Source organism: Paramormyrops kingsleyae, chromosome 18 (genome assembly GCF_048594095.1).
Source record: "Paramormyrops kingsleyae isolate MSU_618 chromosome 18, PKINGS_0.4, whole genome shotgun sequence".
Classification (NCBI taxonomy): Eukaryota; Metazoa; Chordata; class Actinopteri; order Osteoglossiformes; family Mormyridae; genus Paramormyrops; species Paramormyrops kingsleyae.
Window position 1 is genome coordinate 7846306 of NC_132814.1, and position 23889 is coordinate 7870194.

Here is a 23889-nt window from a genome sequence, read left to right on the forward strand (position 1 = left end):
CTGTGGCGCGTGTTCGTGCTGGCCGGTGCTCCTGTGCTTTGTTCGGAGTTAAGACGCTGCAATGTTACCCCTGGAAACCGGTAAATAAAACCAGTTCCTCTTGAGAGACCGAAAGATAACATTAAAATGCACAAAAAGTATAAAATTGCCGTTTTCCTCATCGTCCGCACCGGCACTGTTTTTCAATTATAATCAAACGGCTTTCGAGTATAGAATTTTCATAGACCCTCTCCAGGAAAGTGTAACGCTCTTTCTGATATATATCGCCGGGGATTAACTGCCGAAGCAAATAAAACTGGGCTCATTAATACGCCACGCCGCTATTAAATGAGAGGTTACCCTCTGGACTCATTTTACACTTCCCTTCCCTGTCTAATCTGTGTGTCAGTGGCGCTCTTGCCTTTCAGCTCTTCAGGAGGGATTTAAACTTCTCAAATGTCGCGCAGCTCGCGCTAAGACGCACTGAAGTTTGGAGAGGGAGCAGATGCGGGTTTAACGCGCGCGCGGTGCGGAACGATCCTCCGTGTATAATGAGATACACAAAAAGACTGAGAACTGTATATCTCTATAATGGTTATTTCAGATGGTTTTTCTTTGGAATGAAACATCGGTCAGTTGGGCTTGTGTCTCCAGAGTACTATAACACCTAGCATAAAACACCGGGAAATTATATTATTAAATGGTTTACCAAGCTTTTCAGTATTACGTTTATCCGGGTTATAGAGTAGATTCTTCTTACAAACCAGCCAATAATGCTCAGTGCTATATCGTATATGACACAAATGAAAAGATAATAACGAGCGCCCTTAGTTTAGACTAAATCTTAACAGCCTGATAGCAAATCAACTTGCAGAAAAAAACCTGGCTTTAAAGGAAATTCATTACTTAATTTTACACAAGTGGCAACAACATGTTTTGTGTTAACGACATATTTATGTTTATGTCTTAATGTCAGATACTGGTGTATCGACAGAAACAATGGGCAATGATAAACGCCTGGTGGCGCTATAATGCAAACAATCACCTGCCAAGGCTTACCCCGTATCTTGCGTTCAGACCCGTTAACGACATAAACTATAAAACCATTTAAAAACCTCTCGATTTTTAGTTTTCTGCCTGTTTTGACAGATGGAAACTTGACCTTCTGTGGAAAATCAAGAACACGCCGGCACACATGTGCTCATAAATATATCTGTATTGTGCCATCTGAGACAAGGATAAAGTCGAACTGTACATTCATTAGGTCCTATTGTTCCGCTTTGATCAGAACTCGCTGTACCCGACATTGTAAGGTATAATACATGACATGACATTGATTTAGTCTGTTTTGTGATTTTTTGGGATGGGTCATGCTTAAACATTTTTGCACAGATCATTCACTTCATCCAGTTTTCTGTCTTCTGCAAATAACACATCCCACTGACGATATTGAAGTTGTTCCACAACCCTCACCAACGTTTAGGAAAATAAAATAAAATGAAGCAGAAATTTTAAAAAATTAAATACTTTCCACACATGATATCTGAATCGAAAGGTACGGTCAGTTGTGTCCTTCAGTAAGTGCCCGATCATTCATTCCATAAAGATAATAATGTACAATAATGACCATAACAGACCTTTAGTGAAACAGGACACTTCTTTCAGAGAAATAACAAATATATGCAATGGCGTATCAAAGTGTTTGATATTGGGGGAACACAACTAAATTTAAATACAAAGGTCCATTTATTGAGGGGGAGGGATGAATCTAAATATTGGGGGTAACCCCAACTTCCTACACCTTTGGATAGGCCTATAAGTTAGTTCATGCTAGTGAAGGGAGTCCTATTAATGCATGTCTCCTAAATAATTTTTTTGTTTATGTATAATGTACACAGAAGAGGAATGCAACTCTACTCCAGATCCTGACTGACACTTTCCTATACACAATGCCATCAATCGGTCGTGTGTGAACCTTATCACTTGTCAATCACCTTTCATGCGTATCATTTTAAAAATGATAGCTGTATATTTCACGTGTTTAATGTATAATTAAAAATTTAAAAAAGAACGGGAACTAGGCAAAACGTGACCAGAATAGTGTCACGTGATGTTCGTGGTGACTGGCGATGTAAACTCTGTGGTTGCTTTCCCTGTTAATTTCTTTAATCGCTGCTGCTAGAATCAGTCTGTTTGCTTTCACTGGCGGCTTCTGAGCACAGACTTCTATGAGCCACCACACAATTAACATTTATGAGTATTTTTCTGTCGTTATTACCGTTTTCCTTGAGATTCAGTTTGTAAATGTCCAAGGCCTTCATAAACCGAAGACGTGAGCCTGGAATACACTGTGAGAGATTTTGTTTACACATGGTACTGCATTACATTGCACAGATTCCGCTTCAGTGCCGTTTTCTGGATTCTGTAGTACAGCTCCCTCTAGGGCTTAAAGAACATCATTAGAGCTTCGTATTTTTTGACAGCCGACCCACTGGAGGTCTTGGGCCCAAAAACCGTGACCCGATACTCGCACCTTTGCTAGGTTGAACTGCCAGTACTGGTGCCCCCTAAAAACGTAGAGGTGTCCATCAGAACGGCTTAGGGCTCCGTGGGCTCCACGAGGAAGCCCCCTCCAGTCCTCCAGGCCTCGGGGGTAGTAGGGCTCCAGAAGCAGCGTCTTCAGGTTCAGAACGAAGTACTGGGAGTTCTTGAACAGAATCATGTGCCCAAGAGGGGCGTAATAGAAGGCACAGTCGGGGCGTCGGGGCAGGCCGGCCTTTGCGTGGTTCTTGGGAAAACCGGGGTCCAGGCTACTGTTTGAGTAGCGCCATAAGCGTCTGCCTGTAGACCGAGGCATGGAGGGAGCGCTTTAATTAATATCTACTGAACGACGCTACAGGGCACATCTCTATGGAACTGCCAATACAGTATTAAAAACAGACAGTTCAGGTAATAACTTAAGAAACTAGTAAAATTCGACACTATATTATTTTTCCTTCACGTATTCATAAAGGGGTTTTGGCTTATTTATATCCTGAAATTATCTTGGGGAATTTTAAGAATCCTAATTTATTATGTCGTAGCTCAGCCAACTGCATGGCGGCTTCGCTACAAAATGAGGCTCAGTGCAGTGCGCCTGGGGATGGTGCGTCTGCTTTGGCATCCATTTCTCGGCATACCTTTGAAGAAGTAGAACTTGCTATCCACTGGGGAGAAGGCAGCAGCCTCGATGGTGGGGGGCAGCTGTGGCCAGCGCCGCTGTAGTGGGGCAGGTGCACTCACATCTCCCTGGGGTGACACCACCCAAAACAGGCCCCCACGGAACACTAGGACTGTCTCGTCCTGGTCTGAAAGACAATGACACAACAGACGCCGATATGAGAAGGTAGAATGGACTCTCACATACTCTCCGAAGAGTAAGCAACAGTGAACATCACATTTTCCAAGCAGACAGGCATCCATGCAGCAAGCTTTCATCATGATATTCTCCTGTTTTCAGAGAGCCTAATTTTGCTTCACCTATGGCAGGAACCCTGAGAACATGATCCACAAGGGGGCGCTGTCAACATTCAGTAAGCCTAAAATGTGCTTTTTGTGAAGAAACAAGTAATCAGTATAACTTGTTGGTGTTGGGGTTGTTCAGTTAGCGCTACAGTGGCTTCCAGGTTTGGCTGTGGAGGGTTTTAGGCTAGTGGTTCAGAAACGGTGGTATGCATACCTCCAGTGATAGACTGCCATCAGTTGGTACACAAGAAGACTGTGCCAATTTGCACTCATGTGGTACTTGACCACTTTGGTTTGATCCAAAGTAAATGAAGGTTACATTTATATAACTTTTCAAGACACCCAAAGCGCTTTACAGAAGCAATGGGGAGCCACTTCAACCACCCCCACTGTGTAGCCCCCACCTGGATGATGCGACGGCAGCCATTCTGCACCAGTACACTCACCACACAGTAGGCGAAGGGGCAGGAATTCACCAATTCGATATAGGGGGTGATTAGGAGGACAGATTTGACAGGGACACAGTGTGGAACTTTAGACAGAACATTGGGGTACCACCCCTACTCTTTTATGACCTCAGAGAGTCAGGACCTCTGTTTTGTCTGAGGGACAGCACCATCTTTACAGCACAGTGTCACCCTTCATTGCACCAGGGAACTGGGATCCACACTGACCACAGGCTGGGTTAACTTGTTGGCCATACCAATACCTCCTCCAGCAGCAACCCAGCTTTCCTGGTTAGTCTCCCATCCTGCTTAGCTTCAGATGGATTACCTAGTCAACCTGGTGGCATGCAAGTGGTAGTTCAAGAGGTTTGAGAACCAGTGTCTTAGGAGATCTTTGGAGACTAGGCATTGTGGGACTAATGGAATTACAGGCCTGATTTGGCTGGTATAAAACTGTCATTCATGATCAAGGCTTGGTGGGATTCAGTGTTACCCATGGTGATGGCATCGAAGTTGCTCTCGCAGTACTGGGGTGGGCTGGACCCCCGGTCTTCCTCAGTCTGGGTCTGCTCCCAATCCTGCAGAGCTGACATGAACGCTCTCCCGGATGACTGTGTTAACTTTCCATCAGCGGGCTTTCCTGTAGACACAGTGAGATACACATGAGCTGCCTGTTAGTGATGGCCAAATGAAACTCCATAAACCATTTTCTGACCCTAAGAGATGGTACCCTTCTTTGTTTTAAGGCATGCTTTGAGCCCTTTTTTGAACAGAGAGCACCATCTAATGGTATCAGAAAATACAGCAAATGGTTCATGAAACTTCTTTCGGTCATCACTACCACCTGTTAACCTGAATAAGTCGTCATTGTGTTGACCTTCTGTAAATGGTCAACACTTGCATTAATTTTCATGCTGTGTTTTTGTCATTTTAATAAGATACAAAAATAACTGAAGAACTTGCTAAATTTAATTTCAGTTAGATGTTATGGTAGTAACTAGTGATGGACAAAATGATGCTTCATGAACCATTTGCTGTATTTTTTGACCCCACTAGATGGTGCTCTTGGCTTGCTTTGGGGCATGCTTTGTGCCCTTTTTTGAAGAAAGAGCACCATCTAGTGGAGTCAAAAAATATAGCAAACAATTCAGAAAGCGTCATTTTGTCCATCACTAGTATTAACATGAGTCCAAGTCAGAAATCGAAACAATCCCCTGAATTATTTACCTTACGCTACTGATGATGACATTCACATGGTAATATTCACTGAACCAAAAAGACAAACGTGATTATTGTCGCATTGGGGCCTGGACCACGCCCCACAGCGGACGCAACCCGGATGGGAACTGCCCCTTTTAGTTAAAAGGACGGTCCTGGACCAGCAGACTTTGCGAAGTATTGTTGCAATTGTTTAGATGTGCCTTGCTGAGCGTTTGATCGTCTATTGTCTCTCTCTCCTGCCCCGCGTATCCTGCCCGCCCTGTCCTCCTCGCCTGTCCCGCCTGCCCGCCCTGTCCTCCTCGCCTGTCCCGCCTGCCCGCCCTGTCCTCCTCGCCTGTCCCGCCTGCCCGTCCTGTCCTCCTCGCCTGTCCCGCCTGCCCGTCCTGTCCTCCTCGCCTGTCCCGCCTGCCCGTCCTGTCCTCCTTGCCTGTCCCGCCTGCCTGTCCCGGACCTCCTGTCATCCTGCCTCCTGCCTGTTCCTGCCTCCTGTCCTGCCCTGCCCCGTGTCCGGTGTGATCGTGTAGGACTGATCTCCTTGGCTTACGACCCTTCTGCTCCGTCTCTGACTACGTCTCCAGTGCTGCCCTTTGGATTTGGTGTTTATCGGTGTCATAATAAACCAGGTGTTTCCCGCATTCTGGGTCCCGACTCTGGTGTCCTGCCTGATCATGACAATTATAATAATATAAAGCCAATTTAAGACATTCGTACTCCATAAAACGACAATGATAAACACTGCCTGGCTCTCCAGGAACATTACTGATACTATGGGGAATAAGACAAATAAAAGAAAAAGTAATGGTTTTCAAATTTCTACAATGAGACACATTTAACAGTGGTCCCTTGGATAAGTAAAAAAATATCACATATCCATTCTGTTTGCAAGACATGGAGAAAATATTTAGGCAGCAGATAAAACTGACTTCCCAAAAGGGCAGCTGACAAAAGTGTAATGCGATAGCTCTCCTTAATCGTGTTTGCACTGTTTCGTTTGCTTCAGGGAGTGAACGAAAAAAAGAGGATCCTTGGTGTAAACAATGAAGGTTGTCTGAAAGGTTCTTTGTCGGTGCCAGTGATCTCTGCAGGCTCTGGAGGGGTGAGTGCCTTCCCTAGACCCTGGCTCTCCCTGAGTCTCCCTGCTCCATGATATAAACGGTGATCCTCTCCCTTGACCGCACCCAGCGGAATTGTGGGAGAATTGTGGGGGAGTGTGACAAACGGCTCCCCCGGGTAACGGTCTGTGGGAGAGAGCAGACGGGAAAGGGTGGAGCGTATTTGCTGAGGTGAAGTCAGCCATTCGGGCTTGTAATGCCGGGTCACCAGAGCATGGATTCCAAGATTCCCATTATTCATAGCCCACTCTCTGCCTTCCAGATGCATATAAAACTCATTTCTAGCCATTTCTAAACTAGAAACAGAACAGTGAACAGATAGAAACAGGTAGAACAGTGTAGTTGTTCTATTATTTATCACAGTGACTTTATCAGTCACTATGATGTCCTGCTGATTGATTACACCCTTGTGCAAATGAATTGAAACAAGTTGTCATACACATGCATCCTGCGGTCTGGGACCTGCTGGTTTGCACAGCCAACAGGGTAGAGAGGATGCTGAGTGGATGGACAGAGCAGGCACTGTGCCCACAGACTGGCAGGCCTGCTCAGGTGGGGTTAGAGCTGAGTGGATGGACAGAGCAGGCACTGTGCCCACAGACTGGCAGGCCTGCTCAGGTGGGGTTAGAGCTGGGAGGATGGACAGGGCAGGCACTGTGCCCACAGACTGGCAGGCCTGCTCAGGTGGGTTTTAGAGCTGGGTGGATGGACAGGGCAGGCACTGTGCCCACAGACTGGCAGGCCTGCTCAGGTGGGTTTTAGAGCTGGGTGGATGGACAGGGCAGGCACTGTGCCCACAGACTGGCAGGCCTGCTCAGGTGGGGTTAGAGCTGAGTGGATGGACAGAGCAGGCACTGTGCCCACAGACTGGCAGGCCTGCTCAGGTGGGGTTAGAGCTGGGTGGATGGACAGGGCAGGCACTGTGCCCACAGACTGGCAGGCCTGCTCAGGTGGGGTTAGAGCTGGGTGGATGGACAGAGGAGGCACTGTGCCCACAGACTGGCAGGCTTGCTCAGGTGGGTTTTAGAGCTGGGTGGATGGACAGAGCAGGCACTGTGCCCACAGACTGGCAGGCCTGCTCAGGTGGGGTTAGAGCTGGGAGGATGGACAGGGCAGGCACTGTGCCCACAGACTGGCAGGCCTGCTCAGGTGGGGTTAGAGCTGAGTGGATGGACAGAGCAGGCACTGTGCCCACAGACTGGCAGGCCTGCTCAGGTGGGTTTTAGAGCTGGGTGGATGGACAGGGCAGGCACTGTGCCCACAGACTGGCAGGCCTGCTCAGGTGGGGTTAGAGCTGGGTGGATGATCTTTAACTGTGGTAATTCTGTCTACATATAGAAGCGACAACTTGTTTCAATTAATTTTTGTTGTAGCTGTTTACAAGTACACTAAATTGGTTCCGTTAGCCGTGTAAATTTCTTTTCTACAACCACAAAATCATCTGGCTATAAGCCTACAAAAAATTAAACAAAACTCAAACTAGAAATCAAGAAATGTGTATCCTCTTCTGGGGCCCAGAGAAACACCGCTCCTGTCTGTCTCAGAAGCCTCTGACTTTTTACCGTTCAGCATGTCCCCGGATAAATCTGCAATTATTCTTTCCACAAAACCCATTTCTATGGTATTTCGCAGGTGTGAAGCATGTGATACTGGGTCAAACCCCAGCCAACATTCCTGCGTAAACAGCCCTCGGTGAAAAACAGCAGCACAACCCGATCATCCCACCCAAGGAGAGACAGGGGTAGGGGTGCAGCATCTGTAGCGTTCTCATACCACGTCTGGGAGCACTTGAAACATCTCCTAGAGTTGTTTCAAGAGTTGTTAGAGAGATGTTGACATGAAGGAAGTAAAATACAGATGCTTCTCACTTTACGATGGTTTGACTTACAATATTTTGACTTCACAATGGTGCAACAGCGATGCACATTTAGTAGTCATAAAGCTTTGAATTTCATTTGTTCCTGGGATATGAATGAATTGGAATGAATGGAAAATTAACCTGGATTACAGCTTAGCTTACTGGTGATTAGACGAGAACCTGATTAACATCCTTTCCTTGATAAACACATGAACAGTTACATCTCAGTAAAGGTCCATGATAAAGGGACCCACTTAATATCACGTATAAGGAATATTATTCGATTGGGAATGCTCAGTAAAATGCACTGTTCTTTTTGACTGGAAAATTTGACCAGTAAAATGTAAGTAAAACTACGTATGGCTCACAAAGGTGTGTGTGAATAATTTTATGGTGTACTTTAATAAAATCACTTCCAGGTGTGAAATGGGAAGCTGTCATACATGGATAAGATTTCACAGGAAGATGGAGCCTCATTCCATGTCAGTGTTTCCCAAATTACATCATACAAAAATAGGTATCGTGTGGGGGCTCAGTGTGGGGGCTCCGTGGGTTAGTAGTGTAGCTTCACAGGCAGGGGCCGATTAACTTATTTGCGGATTAATTTATCCCCCTAGGTTGACATCAGCAGGAACACTCAGGTGCTGTGAATTTGAATGACCGTACCGTTTTTCCTGAGGAGGGGTGGGGCTGAGTATTATTGGGGCCCTAGACTTGGTGTAGGATAGCTTATGCAATAATAAGCCCCTATTCACACATCCAGGATGGTTCTTTCTATTCTCTGTGTTTATGGGCATAGTCTGAGGGTACAGTGAGTGCAACTGCACCCCCTATTGGTCAGATAAAAATGCTATTTGAATGTATTAAATTCAATATAATTAAATTACATTATAAAGTTATATTTAAAAATGTGGCTTATGTTAGTCACATCAGTGTGTCACAATAATTTATTGCAAATGTATTTACTATTGTTTTTACAAATCTGTTTATCTGGATGAATGACTGGTTGGGCTCTCTCACCTTGCATCTCATGTGAGAAAAGCCTTTAGTTACCTATGCTTCTCAGTACTTTGATTTGTTCTGCAGTCCAAAGACATGCGGTTAGGCAAACTAGTGTATCCAAATTCCCCATAATGCACAGCTGTGCTAGTGGGTGTGGCCTGTAGTGGATGTGCCTTCTCAGATTGGCTGCAGACTCACCATGACCCTGTACTGGAGAAGCAGTCACTGTTTCACTGTCAGATGATGAGGGTGTATTATAGTGATGGACAAAATGATGCTTCATGAACCATTTGCTGTATTTTTTGACCCCACTAGATGGTGCTCTTGGTTTGCTTTGTGCCATTTTTGTAAACATACGGCACCATTTAGTGGGGTCAACAAATAGAGCATGATGCATTATTTTGTCCATCACTAATACATTATTACTGTGCACCAACACATTAACATAGCACAACCTCCACTGCAGCTACTTGACTACAGCGGCAGTCCGGCTCACCGTAGAGCTGCTGCACGGCGATGATGTCATCCCAGCTGAGCACCAGTGCCTTTCCCAGCTTCCTGTAGTATGGCGACATCAACGCCTGGCGCAGTGGCGAGTGCTCCAGCCCCAGCGTGTGGCCGATCTCGTGTGCGACCACCATGAACAGGTTGTGCCCCTTGCGGCTGTGCAGTGTCCAGCGCTCGGCCATGTCGAAGTGTGCCTCTCCCCGGCAGGGGAAGAACGCATGTGCGAGAGCGCCCCCTGTGAGTGAACATGCAATACTGCAGGCATGATAAGCTAACTTGATGCGGGTATCGACCTGCCTGACGTGTATGGTATCAATTCATGAACAATTCTCAGTTTCTCTTGCACTGCACTATCATATGGAACCTGGAACACTGATCATGACATAAATCACAAAGATGGAATATTTTACAGCCTCATTGGACCCATACATTTTTTATTCTGGACTTTCATCGTGCAAACTGTAACAAAACCATATGTACATTTTTTTTTATCCCCTGATTCATAAACTTACAAGAATAAAACAGATTTCTGAAGTGTGTGAGTTGGTATTTTGCCAGTACAAAGAGAAAAATCTAACAAACCCTAACCAAGCTGGTAGTTTGAAGATATATTCAAAACACTGACCTGGCCACACGCACTATGCGTATTCTCTTGAAAGCCTTAAAATAGCATTTACGGTAAAAGCAATTTGAAGAAATTCCAGGATACATTTGATCACTTCCTTTTTTTGCTATCAAAAGCATAACTCATTGAAAAGAAACAGTGTGAAGAGTTTAGCCTATAACAAAGTGTGGCCAGACCCAGTACTTGTTCATTTATAAAGCCATTCTGGGTAAATTTCCTTCCTACTTATCCTCACTCCTGACCTGGAAGCAAGGACGTCATAATCTTCGCTCGATGGACTTTTTAAATCTGGTTGTTCCTAAAGTAAGAACTGAACTGGGAAAGAAAGTCTTCAGGTTTTCAGCACCTTACACATGGACTTCAAGCTGAACTCCGTCTGCACAACTTAATACCCCTGAAGGAATTTAAAACTCTTCTAAAGACTCTGGAGACTAGGGTGTCTGTATGTAAATGTATATTCTGATTATGTTTTTGTAATATTATGCAAGACTCTGCACTAACACTGTGTTGCTGCTACCTTGGCCAGGTCTCCCTTGAAGAAGAGATCTGTGATCTCAATGGGACAAACCTGGTTAAATAAAGATTAAATAAAAAAATAAATAAAATAATCAGGAGTTTTGATACACAACTTACATTAGCACATGTATGCCCTTTGTAAAATAGCAGTGACACTTTTTTAACTATATCCTCCTGAGACCCGACCTATTCATTTATGTCCATTGTAGTGGACATTGTATTTTTGCATTTATTTTTTCACTGATGTTGGGAAACATATTTATTCTTGTTGTGCACTAAAGAGGACACGCTGTGAAATTAAAATAAGAATAAATTTGAAAAAATCTAAATTGTAAGATGTCTTATTTCCTCCAAAGACAAATAACCTACAATTGAAGGACACTTTTTTCCTTGAGTCTCAGGAGGATAAAGACACTTTTGAGCAAATCGCTAGCTAATGTAAAGTTTACTAAGCATGATCAAGCCTATAGAATTCAGGGCTTCATAAAGACTCAATTTTTGTTACTCATTAAGCAGTCAATTGCTCCACGATATTTTTCATTTAGTCCAATGTTTCCCAATCCGATCCTTGGGGACCCACAGTCAGTCCATGTTTTTGATCACTCCCAGTTCCCTACCAGACAGTCCACATTTTTGCTGGGAAAAAACGTGGACCGTCTGTGGGTCCCCAAGGACTAGATTGGAAAACACTGCTTTAGTCATATTTTCCCACACCGGCGCTCTAGCAGTCTACCGGCTTTTGAGTCATACGGCATCTCTACAGTGTTTGTGTACCTGCAGAGCAGCAAGGAGACGCTCGACCACGATCCCCCACCTGGGCCGTCGAACGCGTTCCCTGTGCCGTCATCGTGCTCGCCCTCGAAGAAGGCCAGCCGGATATCAGCCGGTCCCTCGGTCACCTCCCGGAAGGCCAGGGCTGAGACGTTGCTCCACAGCTGGAAGGCGGCACGCACGGCCAGCTGCACCTGGGCCGTGGAGAGGTGGCGAGGCCCATTCACGATCCGGTAGGTCAGGTGACGCTTCTGCCACCTGTCCCCTGTAGGGAAGCCCAGCACACAGGAAGGACAACCATGTGATCACTTTCATGCGACTCTCATTGGACTTTCCACCAATCAGCTGCCTCACAGCACCAAGTATCCATGAGAAACTAAACATCACAACCCTAGAAAGATGCAGGGGCGACTGTGTCGAAATGCAAATATTACAATGCTGGGATGTTTTTTTTTAAACTATACACATCAGTTTGCAGAAGAACAGTATATAATGGGATAATACTGCAGAAAAACTGATAATCTGCAGAAGCCTCCACAGGCTTCCAATATAAACTGGAACCAAAACAGTTTTTTTTTTGGAAAGTGCAGTATTACAGAGTTTCATTTGGATCCTTGGGATGTTGTCTGGAGATTAGCAGAATAAATTTAGCATAACTTTCTGGTTAAATTCCTCTTAGAGCAAGTTGCAGGCTCAGATCCCAAGAGGCAGTCTGTTGTTGCAGCCTTGAGCTATGTACAGTACTTAGCTAAAATAGCTACATCTGGCTTTATAGATGGGTAAACCCTAAGCTACATCGCTTTAGTTAAAAAAATAAGTAAATCACATAGGATGAAAGCATTTCCTAAAACTCCACTTTATTAAACTCTACACTGATGTACAGCATTGTATGGAGACCATACACATCGAGTGACAGCGCGGCTTACAAGCCCTCTTTGGTTTCAGGCCTTCTGGACATTTTCAGTCTTATCAGGCACCACAAAGCATGTGTTAGTCATGTGGCTCTGAATCTCCCAGCTCAGTGGCAGGCCCTTCATTCAGAAACAGGCCACAACAAATGATGCCGTAAGGAGCTTCCAAAGAAACAGCAGATATGGGGAACAGATCCATCAATCGACGAAGGCCAGACAGCCAACTGGACAAAACGGCAGAATTATATCATGGCAAGGGGCTTTAGCAAAGCCATGAGAATGCTCACTAGCGGCCACTAGAGGGTACAACGATACTGCGGCTGAGTGCCCGAATGCTGCAAACACACCACAGTGGTGTCAGCGGCGTCCATACAGCAGAGCTCGCTGACTCACTCTCTCTGTGAGAAGCACGAGGGTCGCCTGCAGCCGTGGGCCGACGCGCAGCCACACCGATAATTAAGACAAATGGGTCTCGGCTGGACATGTGGTCATTACCGCAGACGACGCAGACCGAGTTCTCAGGTCTCTGTGGCAGAGCGGCGCACCTCGTGTTTAAGAGGGAGGCGATCACAATGGCAGATTAAAGCGGGCCCTGAAGGTACAACAACAGGGGCCAGGATGTTGGGCACTGAAGATATTCCCCGACTTCCCTTATGGAAGTCATTACAGCCACCGTTTAGAATGGGAGACAAACACAAGGAAGTGCTTTACATTCCTACAGTAGATCGAGATTACTGGCCACTTCAGAAAAGAGAACCCTTCAGGTAAATTTAGGGCTTTAGCTCTTTGTCTATATATAAAGTAATTCCTACATATAATTGAAAATTCCCAAAGGAAAAGCCTTTCAGTTATATCATTTTATACATATAATTTCTCTGTTTAGTCTTAGATAAAAGATAAAAACAATTAAATACAGGACAAGCCTTTTTCATTCAAAAACAAAGGATCTACATCTAAATGATTTCTAAACAATTATATACTTAATACATTTCCAGATAACTTTAATTACCTATCTGTTGAAATTGAAACTGAAAACTGTTTATAGGAGTGTTATGCAGATAGAGACCTCCCAGAATTGTCTGCTTAAATTGGGCACAGTCATGTGTCATTCGTATCAAACTTGCCTCCGGTCACAGTCAGGCTTAACAGAAGGATACTTATGTTAAATAAAGCCACGTTTGTTGAAAAAGGACAATGCAAAAGCCTACATTGTACACACCCATGACCAGACTGGTGTATAGACCATTTCATACTGGATTTGGAATGTGGGGCTTTTCTGTAATGGGTTATGGCCAGACTGACCAAATATAAGACACACTTGTATGATTCTTAATGCATTCTCTGGTCATCTGAATATGTTAGAATAAGAAATTACAATTAATTCTGACGACGGCAAATTCTCCCTTGGACCCTATTCAGATCGGAGCAATCTTCTGCTCCCCCCCCCAAAAAAAATAGCAACAACATCTTTCACGACTGTCCCAGTTGGCTTGATGAAACCAGAGTCTCACTGTAGTAACATGGGGTCTCCAGCGATCAGCAGCCCCTCAGATTTTTGAGATATTTCAGATAAACACAACGGCCCAGGCTGCAGCTGTTAGGTATTCGCAAGTGGTTGGATAATCGTCTTAATGGCTACATTCCTGAAGCATGAATGAACACTTCCAGTAGATGTAGAATTTATAGTCACCACCACACAGCAACAATACAACAAAGAGTCGAGAAGAATATTTTGTATATAAAGCATTAGAAATTGACTATTTAGAACAGAACAGAACACAACAGAATAGAATAGAACAGAACAACATAACACAATAGAATAGAATAGAATAGAATAGAGATATTTTATTCATCCTATTGGGAAATTCCCTTTTCCAGTGTTCTCCATGAAACACACCAACACGTACACAGGTGGCAGCAAGCTTGGTGGTCACAATGCAGGGTCATTTGGAGACACTTTGGCCAATAATCTTTGCAATATATATTAAAACATTCTAGCCAATTCAGAAACATGTTACAATAGCAATGATAACACTGATCATTATCATTTTTCTCTGAGGAAGATTACGAATAATTTTTAATAGCGGCCATGCTCTGCCTCGGTGACCTGTTAACTACGACACTTGGTGTGAAGTTCACATGGCCAGACCGAGCTCTGGAGGTCATTTTCAGCCCTGGGACAGACCCCACACAATCGGCACAGACAGCATTCCTGAGCCACTGAGGGCAGGTCTACACAGTTCCACTGGGAAGGTCTCCGAGCAAGCTGTCACGAGTCTTAATTACACCTCAGTCAATTCTGCAGTCAGTACAGTAGGTTTCAACACAGGCTTTGTGGGTTTCCAGGCACAATGCCCAGTGCTGATGGACAGCGGGATGAGAAAAGTACTTTTTGGGAATTGCAATGCATCTATAAATATGCTATCACCTTAGATGGTGACAGATACAGAACAGATACTGAAATCAGATACCTTCTTTGAGCCATAAAAAAGCAATATCTATCTAACCTACAAAGACCTCCGCTACATTACAGTGCTACAAATAAATTTACATTGTTAAATGACCGGAAATAAGTTGCAAGACATTTAACCTCCTGAAAGCCCATGTGTCAGTCAGGGAAACACTTTATACAGTGAGTATTTCATTTCATTAAGGGATTAAGGAATACATCAAACATGGATTTATAAAAATTGCAGTACAAAAGTAATTGAGCTGCTTTTCTGCAAAAAATTATGTATTCAGTTTTGTGAATATTTTTATGTTAACACAAAGGCAGTACCTTTCAGAAGAAAATCTTGTAGACAAGTTTCGGCATTTCAATAACACTTTTCTTAAACCATTGATCATTTTCTTAAACCATTGATGAAACATTATAGATACCTTCATAATGCACTCAAAGTATTATGAACATGGCTATAACTATTTATCAAAAGGCATAACTGTCAGGGTCAGCTCCAGTTCCACTCTGTGTCCCTTCCCTCTTTGGCCAGCAGGTGTTGCTGGTCATCCCATCCCTCGTGTTGTCAGTCTTTGTGTTTGCCCCTGTTGCCTGTTGGCTGCATGGCTCAGCTCATTGAGCATATGATTATCTGTGAACCCCTCTGTCATGTGTTTGAATCCTGTCCCCTCTGTTTTTGTATTTTGTTCCCTAGTGTTTCATTTGTATGAGTTTTTCTAGTTCTTGTGTCTGGTGATTTTTGTATTTAGTTTTGGTTTCTTGTTTTGAGCCTTAATTGTGTTTTATCGGTTTTTGTTATTCCCAGTGTTAGATTCTGTTTCCCTGTTCCTTGGTTAGTTCTTAGTGTCCCTGTTTAGTTCTTTTGAGTTAATTAGTTTCACCTGTGACCTGTTTTCCCAAACCTTGTTGATTGATCTCACCTGTCCTTTGTTAGTCTTGTTACTTCTCTGTATTTAAGTCCCTGCCTCTGTTCAGGGGGGTATTCCAGAAAGCTTGGTTAACTTACCATTTGGTAAACCATAACCTCTGGGTTGATATACCCCAAACCCGCATACCATGAGTATGTCGGTTCCAAAACACCTGAGAAGAGTAAGTTCAATCAACCTCCTATTGGTTACCCAGAGTTAATGCGCGTGCACCGTGCATACATAAAGACGTTTTCAATTGATCGCCGATTTCACGAGTCAGAATGGAAAATCAAAGTGAAAAAAAGAGAGCGGCATACAGTACTTCACAGAGGCGGAGTTGGACGTTTTAATGCACGCATATGAGGAATTCAAGCCAATAATAATGAAAAAAAGCAATACGGCTGCATCGGCTAAAGAAAGAGAGTTGGCTTGGCAAAAAATAACGGACAGAGTAATTTAAAGTATTTAAGTATTAAATTGCAAATTTGACATCGCCTCCCCTTTTATTATAATGCAAAATAATTAAACACCGCTTCCGCATCCTTTTGACTGTTAAATCACTATGAAAGCATTTACTTGTCCTGCCATTCATTTCTTTAGGTAAAAATAACAATGTGTATCGACTAGGAATATATGGTTTCTTATTTAATAAGGTGTAATCCTTCTGGAGCCAGAAGAACTTTGAGCCAAGTCAAAATGAAACACAAAAACATTCTGCAAAAAGGTAATATTTGATTACACGATCACTGAACTATTTATTAAACACGATTTAGTATATTCTTTCTGTCATGTAGCTAATAGAAAAAAGGCTGAAGCCCATCTAACTGGCGGGGGCCCACCACCACCTCCCCTCACCCCATCTGAGGGCAACCAGTGGTAACCAGCATTGTACTGTCCTGTAATGATTACCTATAGTTAGTGAAAAAAAGTAATGAGTTTGATGATTTTAACAAGGCAAAAAATTAAGGATCAAAATCAAGTTACCTGCACATTGATACTATGAATAGATTTCCTATTAACATAGTCTCCCTCATTTATTGAAGGAGCTTTAATAGGAATGTAGGTGTCATCAATGCATCCCAATTATGAATGAATGAATGAATGCCTTTTATTGTCACTATACATGTATTACATGTATTCCAAATTACATTTGGAAACCCTGAAACAGAAAGTCATATATGGAAGTAGTGTGTGTGTGCAGGATGAATACATGTATAGATATAAATAGTATGACTACATATTAAATATGCATCATAGATTTTACTACAAAGGACAAACCTACCACTCTGTGGAATTCCTCTTTAATAACACGCAGAGCTTTATGGACAGGGAACTGTACAAACGTGTGTAAGAAGCGTTAAGTACCAGACATACTGTGCGAACGGCTCTACACACAGTTGCCTTTCCCACATGCTCTGCGTCGCCCATATTGTACAAAAAATGCCCTGACGCAAAAAACCGAAGTGCTATGTACAGAATGTTTTCTGTGCTAAGCGCAGACCCGCGGTTTGGGTTTGTGACATTTGCAATATGCGGTTTCAAGAGATGTTAAGTAAATTAACGATTCTTTTGAAAACTGATAACGCTTTTTCAAATAATCATTAGGAAATGAAAAGACATCAATACGCGGTCTTATAACTCTCTCCCGGCGAAAAAACCCTCGTATAATTTATGCCTCCACGTCCACAGGATCGTCATCAAAAGGGCACGCCATGCTCAGTAACCTTCTGCAACAAACTTACCCTGGAACATAACCTGCTACTGAGCAGGTTATCTTCAGAGAGTAAGCTGCTATGGTTACGTACATACCCAGAAAGTTAACCTCCATTTTTGGAACCGAAAGTTGAGGTTATCCACTAACTTACCCTTAAACTTACCCGGGTATGTCACATAACCTGCTTTCTGGAATACCCCCCAGGTCCGCAGTGGTTCGTTGCTGATTGTTGATGTTTGTTGCTGATGGTCTTGCTGCTGTGGTTTCTGCTATTTTTTGATTCCCTGCCTGTTTCTCCTTATAGATCATTTAGTTTTGTTAGTTACTTCAACCCCTCATGGTCTCATTTTGTTTTTCAGTGTCTCCCTGTATTCAGTTCTGCTAAATAAATCCTTGTTGTCCCTTGAAGTCATAAATGGGTCGTCCACATTTCTGTTCTGACCTGCACTATGCCTCGTCCACGCTCCAAACCCGTCCGTATCCCCAATAATAAGATTATAGTCATATTTATTATGTATTATGAATGCTCTATGAAGCTCTCATCTATAATGCACTATAAATACCTTCAAAATGCATTATAATGGCTTATACTATATTATAAAGGTATCTATAATGCATCATGATGACTGCTTTAATTAAAGTGTTACCGGCATTTCTTACAGTAGTTAAAAGGAGAGGTACCTTTTGTGTCGTTAGACATGCATGTGACTTCAAGCTGCATGTCTGGGGAAAGAGACTATGAAGTAATAACAGATCTGACATCTACTTTAACAGTTTTCCCCCTTCCTCAAACCGTTATGCTTTCCTGCATAATACTGTATGACTGGCAATTTGTAAAAGATAGTGGATTGACAAGGAAACAAATCATAAAGATACGAATCAGCTGCTGTGTGTTTCCTGGCAGTTACTGAAGTGTTAAGCACATACACTAGTGGCCAAAATGGCGGAGGCACCTAGCATTTTCACTAGACATTACACTTTAAAAATTACTACAAAAATATTGGTGGTAAAGTTTATAAACAGTCAAAGAATGTTACAAATATCATACATTGGATGATTAAATAAGTAACTGGAACAAAAGTTCTGCAATCTCTAAAAACTGGACGTGTTTCCACAATTTTGGCTACTGGTGTATAAGACGGACTTAATTTTTAAAAATTAGATAAAACTCAGGGGAAAAAATGTCAGGTGTATCTGTTGATCCATCTGCCAAAAGCCTGGAATTTCGAGAAGGCTCGTGGCTTTGTGAATCGTGTGCACTGACCTGTCCGGGTGTAGCGCTTCATTCTCCGGGGTCCACTAGCTGTGGCCATCTCGCCTTTTAGGAGACCGTTAACCCTGCGCGACCAGGCCCGCTGACTCCGCCCATCCCTCACACCACACCTGGGAGCGGCCATCTGCTGCAGGGTGGCACCGTCCAGCTGGCCTGTGACCGGAAGCTGGGACAGCCACTGAAACTCCCTAAGAGGCAGCAGATCATGTCACATAACTAGTTAGTGCCTCATTTAATAATCGATAACATTGTTTCACAATCTGGTCCTCAGGAACGCACAGCCGGTTCACATTTTTGCTCCCTCGCAGCTCTCTGCCAGATAGTCCACATTTTTACTGCCTCTGCTGGGAGCTGGGAGGGAGCAAAAACATGGACTGTCTGGGGGTCCCTGAGGACTGGATTTGGAAACACTGATCTATAATATGCAAAGGAATCAATTGCATTGGAAATTAAGCACTTATGGAAATCTATAGGAGCTTTTTGCTCAACTGTATCATATGTCTAAACTGCACAGCTGTTCGCAAACATTCTTCGACTAATAACCCTCAATGACAACTGGTTTTATGGCCCCTTCCTCTTGCTGGTGACAGGAAGTGAAGTTCTTCAGAATCTGGGCATATAAGTATTGACAACTGAATTGTATCTGTAAAGCAAGGGTGTAGTCAATGGTAAACCGCTTCAGATAGAGGCAAGAGTTTATCTAAAAATTCTAGGCTCCCTGACAGAATGTCACCTTTGGTCCCTTGCCCAATTTCACATATAATTTTACACATTAATGGGCCCCTATTAAGTGCTGAGTCCCCTGCATCTCTCAGAGCATTCCTGCCCCTCTGAGACCACTGGTCAAGGGTTTGCATTGACGGAGGACTGCTTAACATTACAATGCAACAATGCATATATTTTATGTAAACTTCAAGCTATCAATAAAACCAGGGCAACATGTACACTTTCAGTCAAGTCAGACGCACTTGCTAACTCAGGGTGTAAATAATCAGATCATGGAAGTAGTTGTTCTTTGGTTTTAAACATTAACGCTCACTGACCGTGGGTGCGTTTCTCGAACAACGAGGGAAGTTAGCATCGTACTACGTAAGTCCGCAGTATCGTTACCTATGTAGTTTGAACTATGGTTTCGGGAAACACCTGCGTCGTACTTACATAGCTCGAACGACGGAAGTTAGCAACGATGGTTTCGAGAAACGCACCCCATATCGAGAGATACAGTCTTAATGTATTTTCTTGGTCAAGAGCATGTCATATTGAAATTAAGCATGGGTAAGTGATTTGTTTGATTATGGGCTGCGGCGTTCTACTTGAGTAACGGCAATTGTAGGTATATGCTAGCCCTACCTGGCTACAGGTTCTGCAAGACTTGCATAACCCTGCAAGCAGCAATCGGGCCACATGCGCTTGTTTTTCTTGCTGTGAAATGCTGAAACGCAACAAATTTTCATTTAAGCCCAAATCTGACCTCAACAAGTATAAGCTTCAGCTATACATATGTTACTGGAAAAGTACAAACTTTTCTACAGCTGGATGTGGTTGCTCTTGGGTGCGATCCCAAATGCTGTGTGTACCACTGTAATGTCTGTCCTGTCGTGAATGCTGCACTGTGGGTTCTGGAACTATGCTATTTAGTTTCACTATGTTTTGTACACGGCTGAAATGTCGATAAAGCTTTTTTTGACTTTACTTGACTTGATACATTACCTGACAGCTGAATCGAGCTCAGCTGAACTGTGCTTGTGTTCTTCCTGATGTAGATACCCATATTTCTCCAGGAAATCCTGCATTGACGAGACACATTTATCCCTTTGGATTTACACGTGTTGCAAAAGCATTAAGGCATCTAACCCCATGGACAGCGTCGGCTCTCATTATAGTTGGTATTGCTATTCTAAACACCATTAGCTGCTCAGTGCCACTCATGAAACAGTTTGCTGTCACAGTCTATTGATAAGCAATGATGTTGGTTCTCTCCAAGGTCATGAGCCACGGTCAAGCCAAAATCATACTATGAGGCCATGAATAGCAAAGCGTGTGCTTTATAATACAAAGCAGGTCCTAGAGGACCACTTGGGCTGCAGCAACGCTGAGAGCTAGGACATCTGGTGAATGGTACGGAGTTAAAAACCTTGGCACTGCATAAAAGGGCCCTTCTGACTCTTCCCATGTGTTTGTTGGGAGAATCAAACATGGTATAAACACCAATCAACATGGAGGCTGCCCTGTAGGGGTAACACTACAGATGGAGCTGAGAACCTCAAGCAGTAATCCATGTTACTCTACAGCTGCAAACCGCCTCCAATTTTTTTATGACGCCCCGTAGTTCATCCCCACGCTCTTCACATAGCAGGCCAGCCCGCGGTTTTCGGCTCTTCGGAACTGACTTTTACAGCTGGGCCGAGGCCTCTCTGCTCCCAGACCCACCCATAACAAAACAGTCCCCTGACAGCAGGACGTCGATGTGGCAGGCCTGGGAAAAAGGCATCTGCACACAAACACAGCCAAGATCGAAGATAGTTATTTACAAAGGGCACATCCCGGACAGGATGCCCATCATCAGGAATCCTGCACACAGGCCATGCCTGCAAAAACACACACACACATGAATCCAACTAAACCATATCTATTAACTGTGGAACACATGCAAACATCCAAGCCCAGCACACTGAGAGCTTAAGGCAGGAATTACATCGACAACCGTAGGTGTGCAAGCCTACAATGCCAAAATAAATCAATAGAAATGTACATCATTTAAAATACTGTAAATACAATAAGTTTTAACTGCTACATGAGAAACCGTGACCTTCACCAAAAGAGGCATCTGAAGATGGATGATGGATGGATGGATTGGACGATTTTACCATACTTTTTTTTGTAAAAGTTCCAAGCAATAGACAAATATTTACATGCAGATTATTTTTTCTATTTTAATTTGCTCTGTTAGCGTTTAAAACACAAGAAGATATTGTTTCTGCTTGCTCTTTGGTTATAGATTGACTATACAAAATTTCCACTGTACGTGCTAGAAATAAACTGAAGTCAGATTTGAATTCAGCAGCAAAAACTCCTTTAGGAACACCACTTTTTATTTTGGAAGCAGAAAGAATGTTAAAAATTTGTTGCCTAGTGCAATAGCGATCAAATATTCAATAAGCATCCAAGTCAGGATCTTAAATTGACATGATTACGGCTCTTTGCCTAGGAAAGCGATTTTTCACGAGTGAGAAAGTTTTACACAAATATCAAGACAACACTTGTTGGTAAAAATGTGAAGCCGGCACAAAATTAGTTGAGAACTTGCCTCTTCAAGCATTTCACGTGCCGAGAGAAGCATGACGGGAATATGACAATTAACGGCTCCTTCATTCGGATTTAGACCTGCGGCGAATTTTAGGCCTGCATGAAAACCCTTTCACACGCTTTCAGCTTGGTATGCTGCGGAGAGCCTGCGAGAATGAAGCGCCTTTCGGCACATTTAATCCACAGAGGGGATCAAAACTATGGAACAACTCTTGACATGTTGCAGTTATATGACAACATTCCAGTAACAATTGGGGGGGGGCTGTAATCTTAGTGTCACTGTGAGAGGCCCATGTCATACCATAATAAGTTTGCTCCGTCTCTGACATCCAGAAGGGTAAATCAGCAAAAAAATATAGCCTTTAGCGGGTATTGACTACTGGAAAAAGTGATAACTGACAGTTAGAAGCTAAATGCGGCTGATTAGTAAAAATAGGGAAGCCGAAATTAAAGGTACGCCGGCTTTTTTCTTTCTTTTTTTAAATCCCCGGTATTTCGGTCGTGTACGCGTGAGGGGTAGTAGATATTGGTTTACAGCCTACGCATGCCTTGTCAGCCAGAACTGAGAAAGAAAACAGTGCTTCTCAAATGACCTGCAACTCCCAGCGCCATAGGACCGCATGTGAAGAGCCGCTATGTCGCGGTTAGCCATAATTCTACCCCCGCCTGGCGCTAGATGCCGTCCGCAAGAGCTGGCAGATTCGGGTCTCTATCAGCCAGTGTTTATGGATCAAATCCTTTCTGCGTAAACGACAAGCGTTAGTGCCAACGTTAAAACATTGAGTTACACTCATTGCCTAAAAACCTGAACCTATTTCGATGTGTGTATATCGGAATGGAACTCTAGTCGACACCTGTGCGTGATAAAACCTTAATTAATAGGCCCACCACCCAAAAATCATTTCAGCTAAATTAGCAAAAAATTGCTTTCTCTTTCAAACTATTCACTTTCCGCCTTATTTTTCCTTTCTTCACTTACTACAATTTACAGTTTTGTTGGTTTTAGGTACACCACTTTTAAAAGTTGCGCTTGCGGATATAGCATATAGGCTACTTTAAAGAATTAATGAAAACGGTAGAACTACGCCAACATAATTAAATGTTAAAACAAAAAAATGTAAAAATTAACGAAAACATTGCCCATTAATTTAACCGACACTATCAAATGACGACTATACACGTATCCCACAACTTTCGCAGTTAGGCAGCTTTTACCTTGAATACTAACGCAGGGTCTTACGCTCCTGTTTCTAATTTATTTGTTTGGTGCAGCAGTAACGCACGCAGGCAGACCGACATGCCCCATTACCTGCGCAGTGTCAGCGCGCTGAAACTCCGCCACCCGTGAGACTGCGGTCCCCTTCACGAGCAAAGGCGCGAGCAGCAGCAGCAAATGATGAAGCAGCCTCCCAGATCTACTTCGTGGTGATGTGACATTAACACTCATCCTGGACTCCTGACAGCTAACGCAATCCAACACACATTTTGCAGTCTTGCACTTTAGGAACTTAATGCCATGGTTTTATTTACCTAATAGGCGATTCCCTCATTCCCTTGCCTACATTCTTGTCCTTCCCATGCCGGATATGTCATTACAGCTATCCGTAGCCTATGGGCAGGGAGAGTCACGTACTTTGCTCGTGGAGCGGAACCGCCCACCTCAGGCGGGGGTGAGCGCATGTCGTTACTACAATTGCATTAGCGCTGGTAATAACGGTTTTACAAACCGATCGTAATATGGCCGGAAATAGCATTGTGTGGTTAAAGGAGAGGAAGAA

General features: G+C 43.5%; 2 protein-coding genes and 1 long non-coding RNA gene across 9 annotated transcripts in view; 1 reads left to right on the top strand and 2 right to left on the bottom strand.

Moving 5' to 3' along the window:
* Positions 1–624, bottom strand: part of col26a1 (collagen, type XXVI, alpha 1) — a 43614-nt gene extending 42990 nt beyond the window's left edge. For 2 of the 3 annotated variants that reach the window (XM_023819430.2, XM_023819431.2), the window contains exon 1: positions 1–624. In XM_023819430.2, the coding sequence (XP_023675198.1) occupies positions 1–161 (161 nt within the window). In that variant the 5' untranslated portion in view covers positions 162–624. The other variant, XM_023819429.2, reaches the window with a different exon arrangement.
* LOC111847856 (uncharacterized) lies at positions 47–8004 on the top strand. Its single transcript, XR_002839175.2, has 3 exons — positions 47–80; positions 6151–6246; positions 7895–8004. It is a non-coding gene; the product is annotated as an uncharacterized lncRNA (long non-coding RNA).
* On the bottom strand, positions 1178–23792 carry mmp28 (matrix metallopeptidase 28). Of its 5 annotated transcripts, none has more exons than XM_072702363.1 (9): positions 23642–23792; positions 20516–20592; positions 20156–20237; positions 18797–18993; positions 11545–11806; positions 9619–9884; positions 4423–4569; positions 3159–3326; positions 1178–2820 (listed from the first exon to the last, which is right to left on the bottom strand). In XM_072702363.1, the coding sequence occupies exons 1-9, from the start codon at positions 23659–23661 to the stop codon at positions 2426–2428; spliced, it is 1614 nt and encodes a 537-aa protein (XP_072558464.1). In that variant the 5' UTR covers positions 23662–23792; the 3' UTR covers positions 1178–2425. The 5 variants fall into 5 exon arrangements, with proteins under 5 accessions (XP_072558464.1, XP_072558465.1, XP_023675191.1 ...); XM_072702364.1 differs by lacking the exon at positions 23642–23792 and adding an exon at positions 23421–23559; XM_023819423.2 differs by lacking the exon at positions 20156–20237 and having other exon boundaries at positions 23421–23789.
* Positions 23793–23889: the final 97 nt, after the last annotated feature.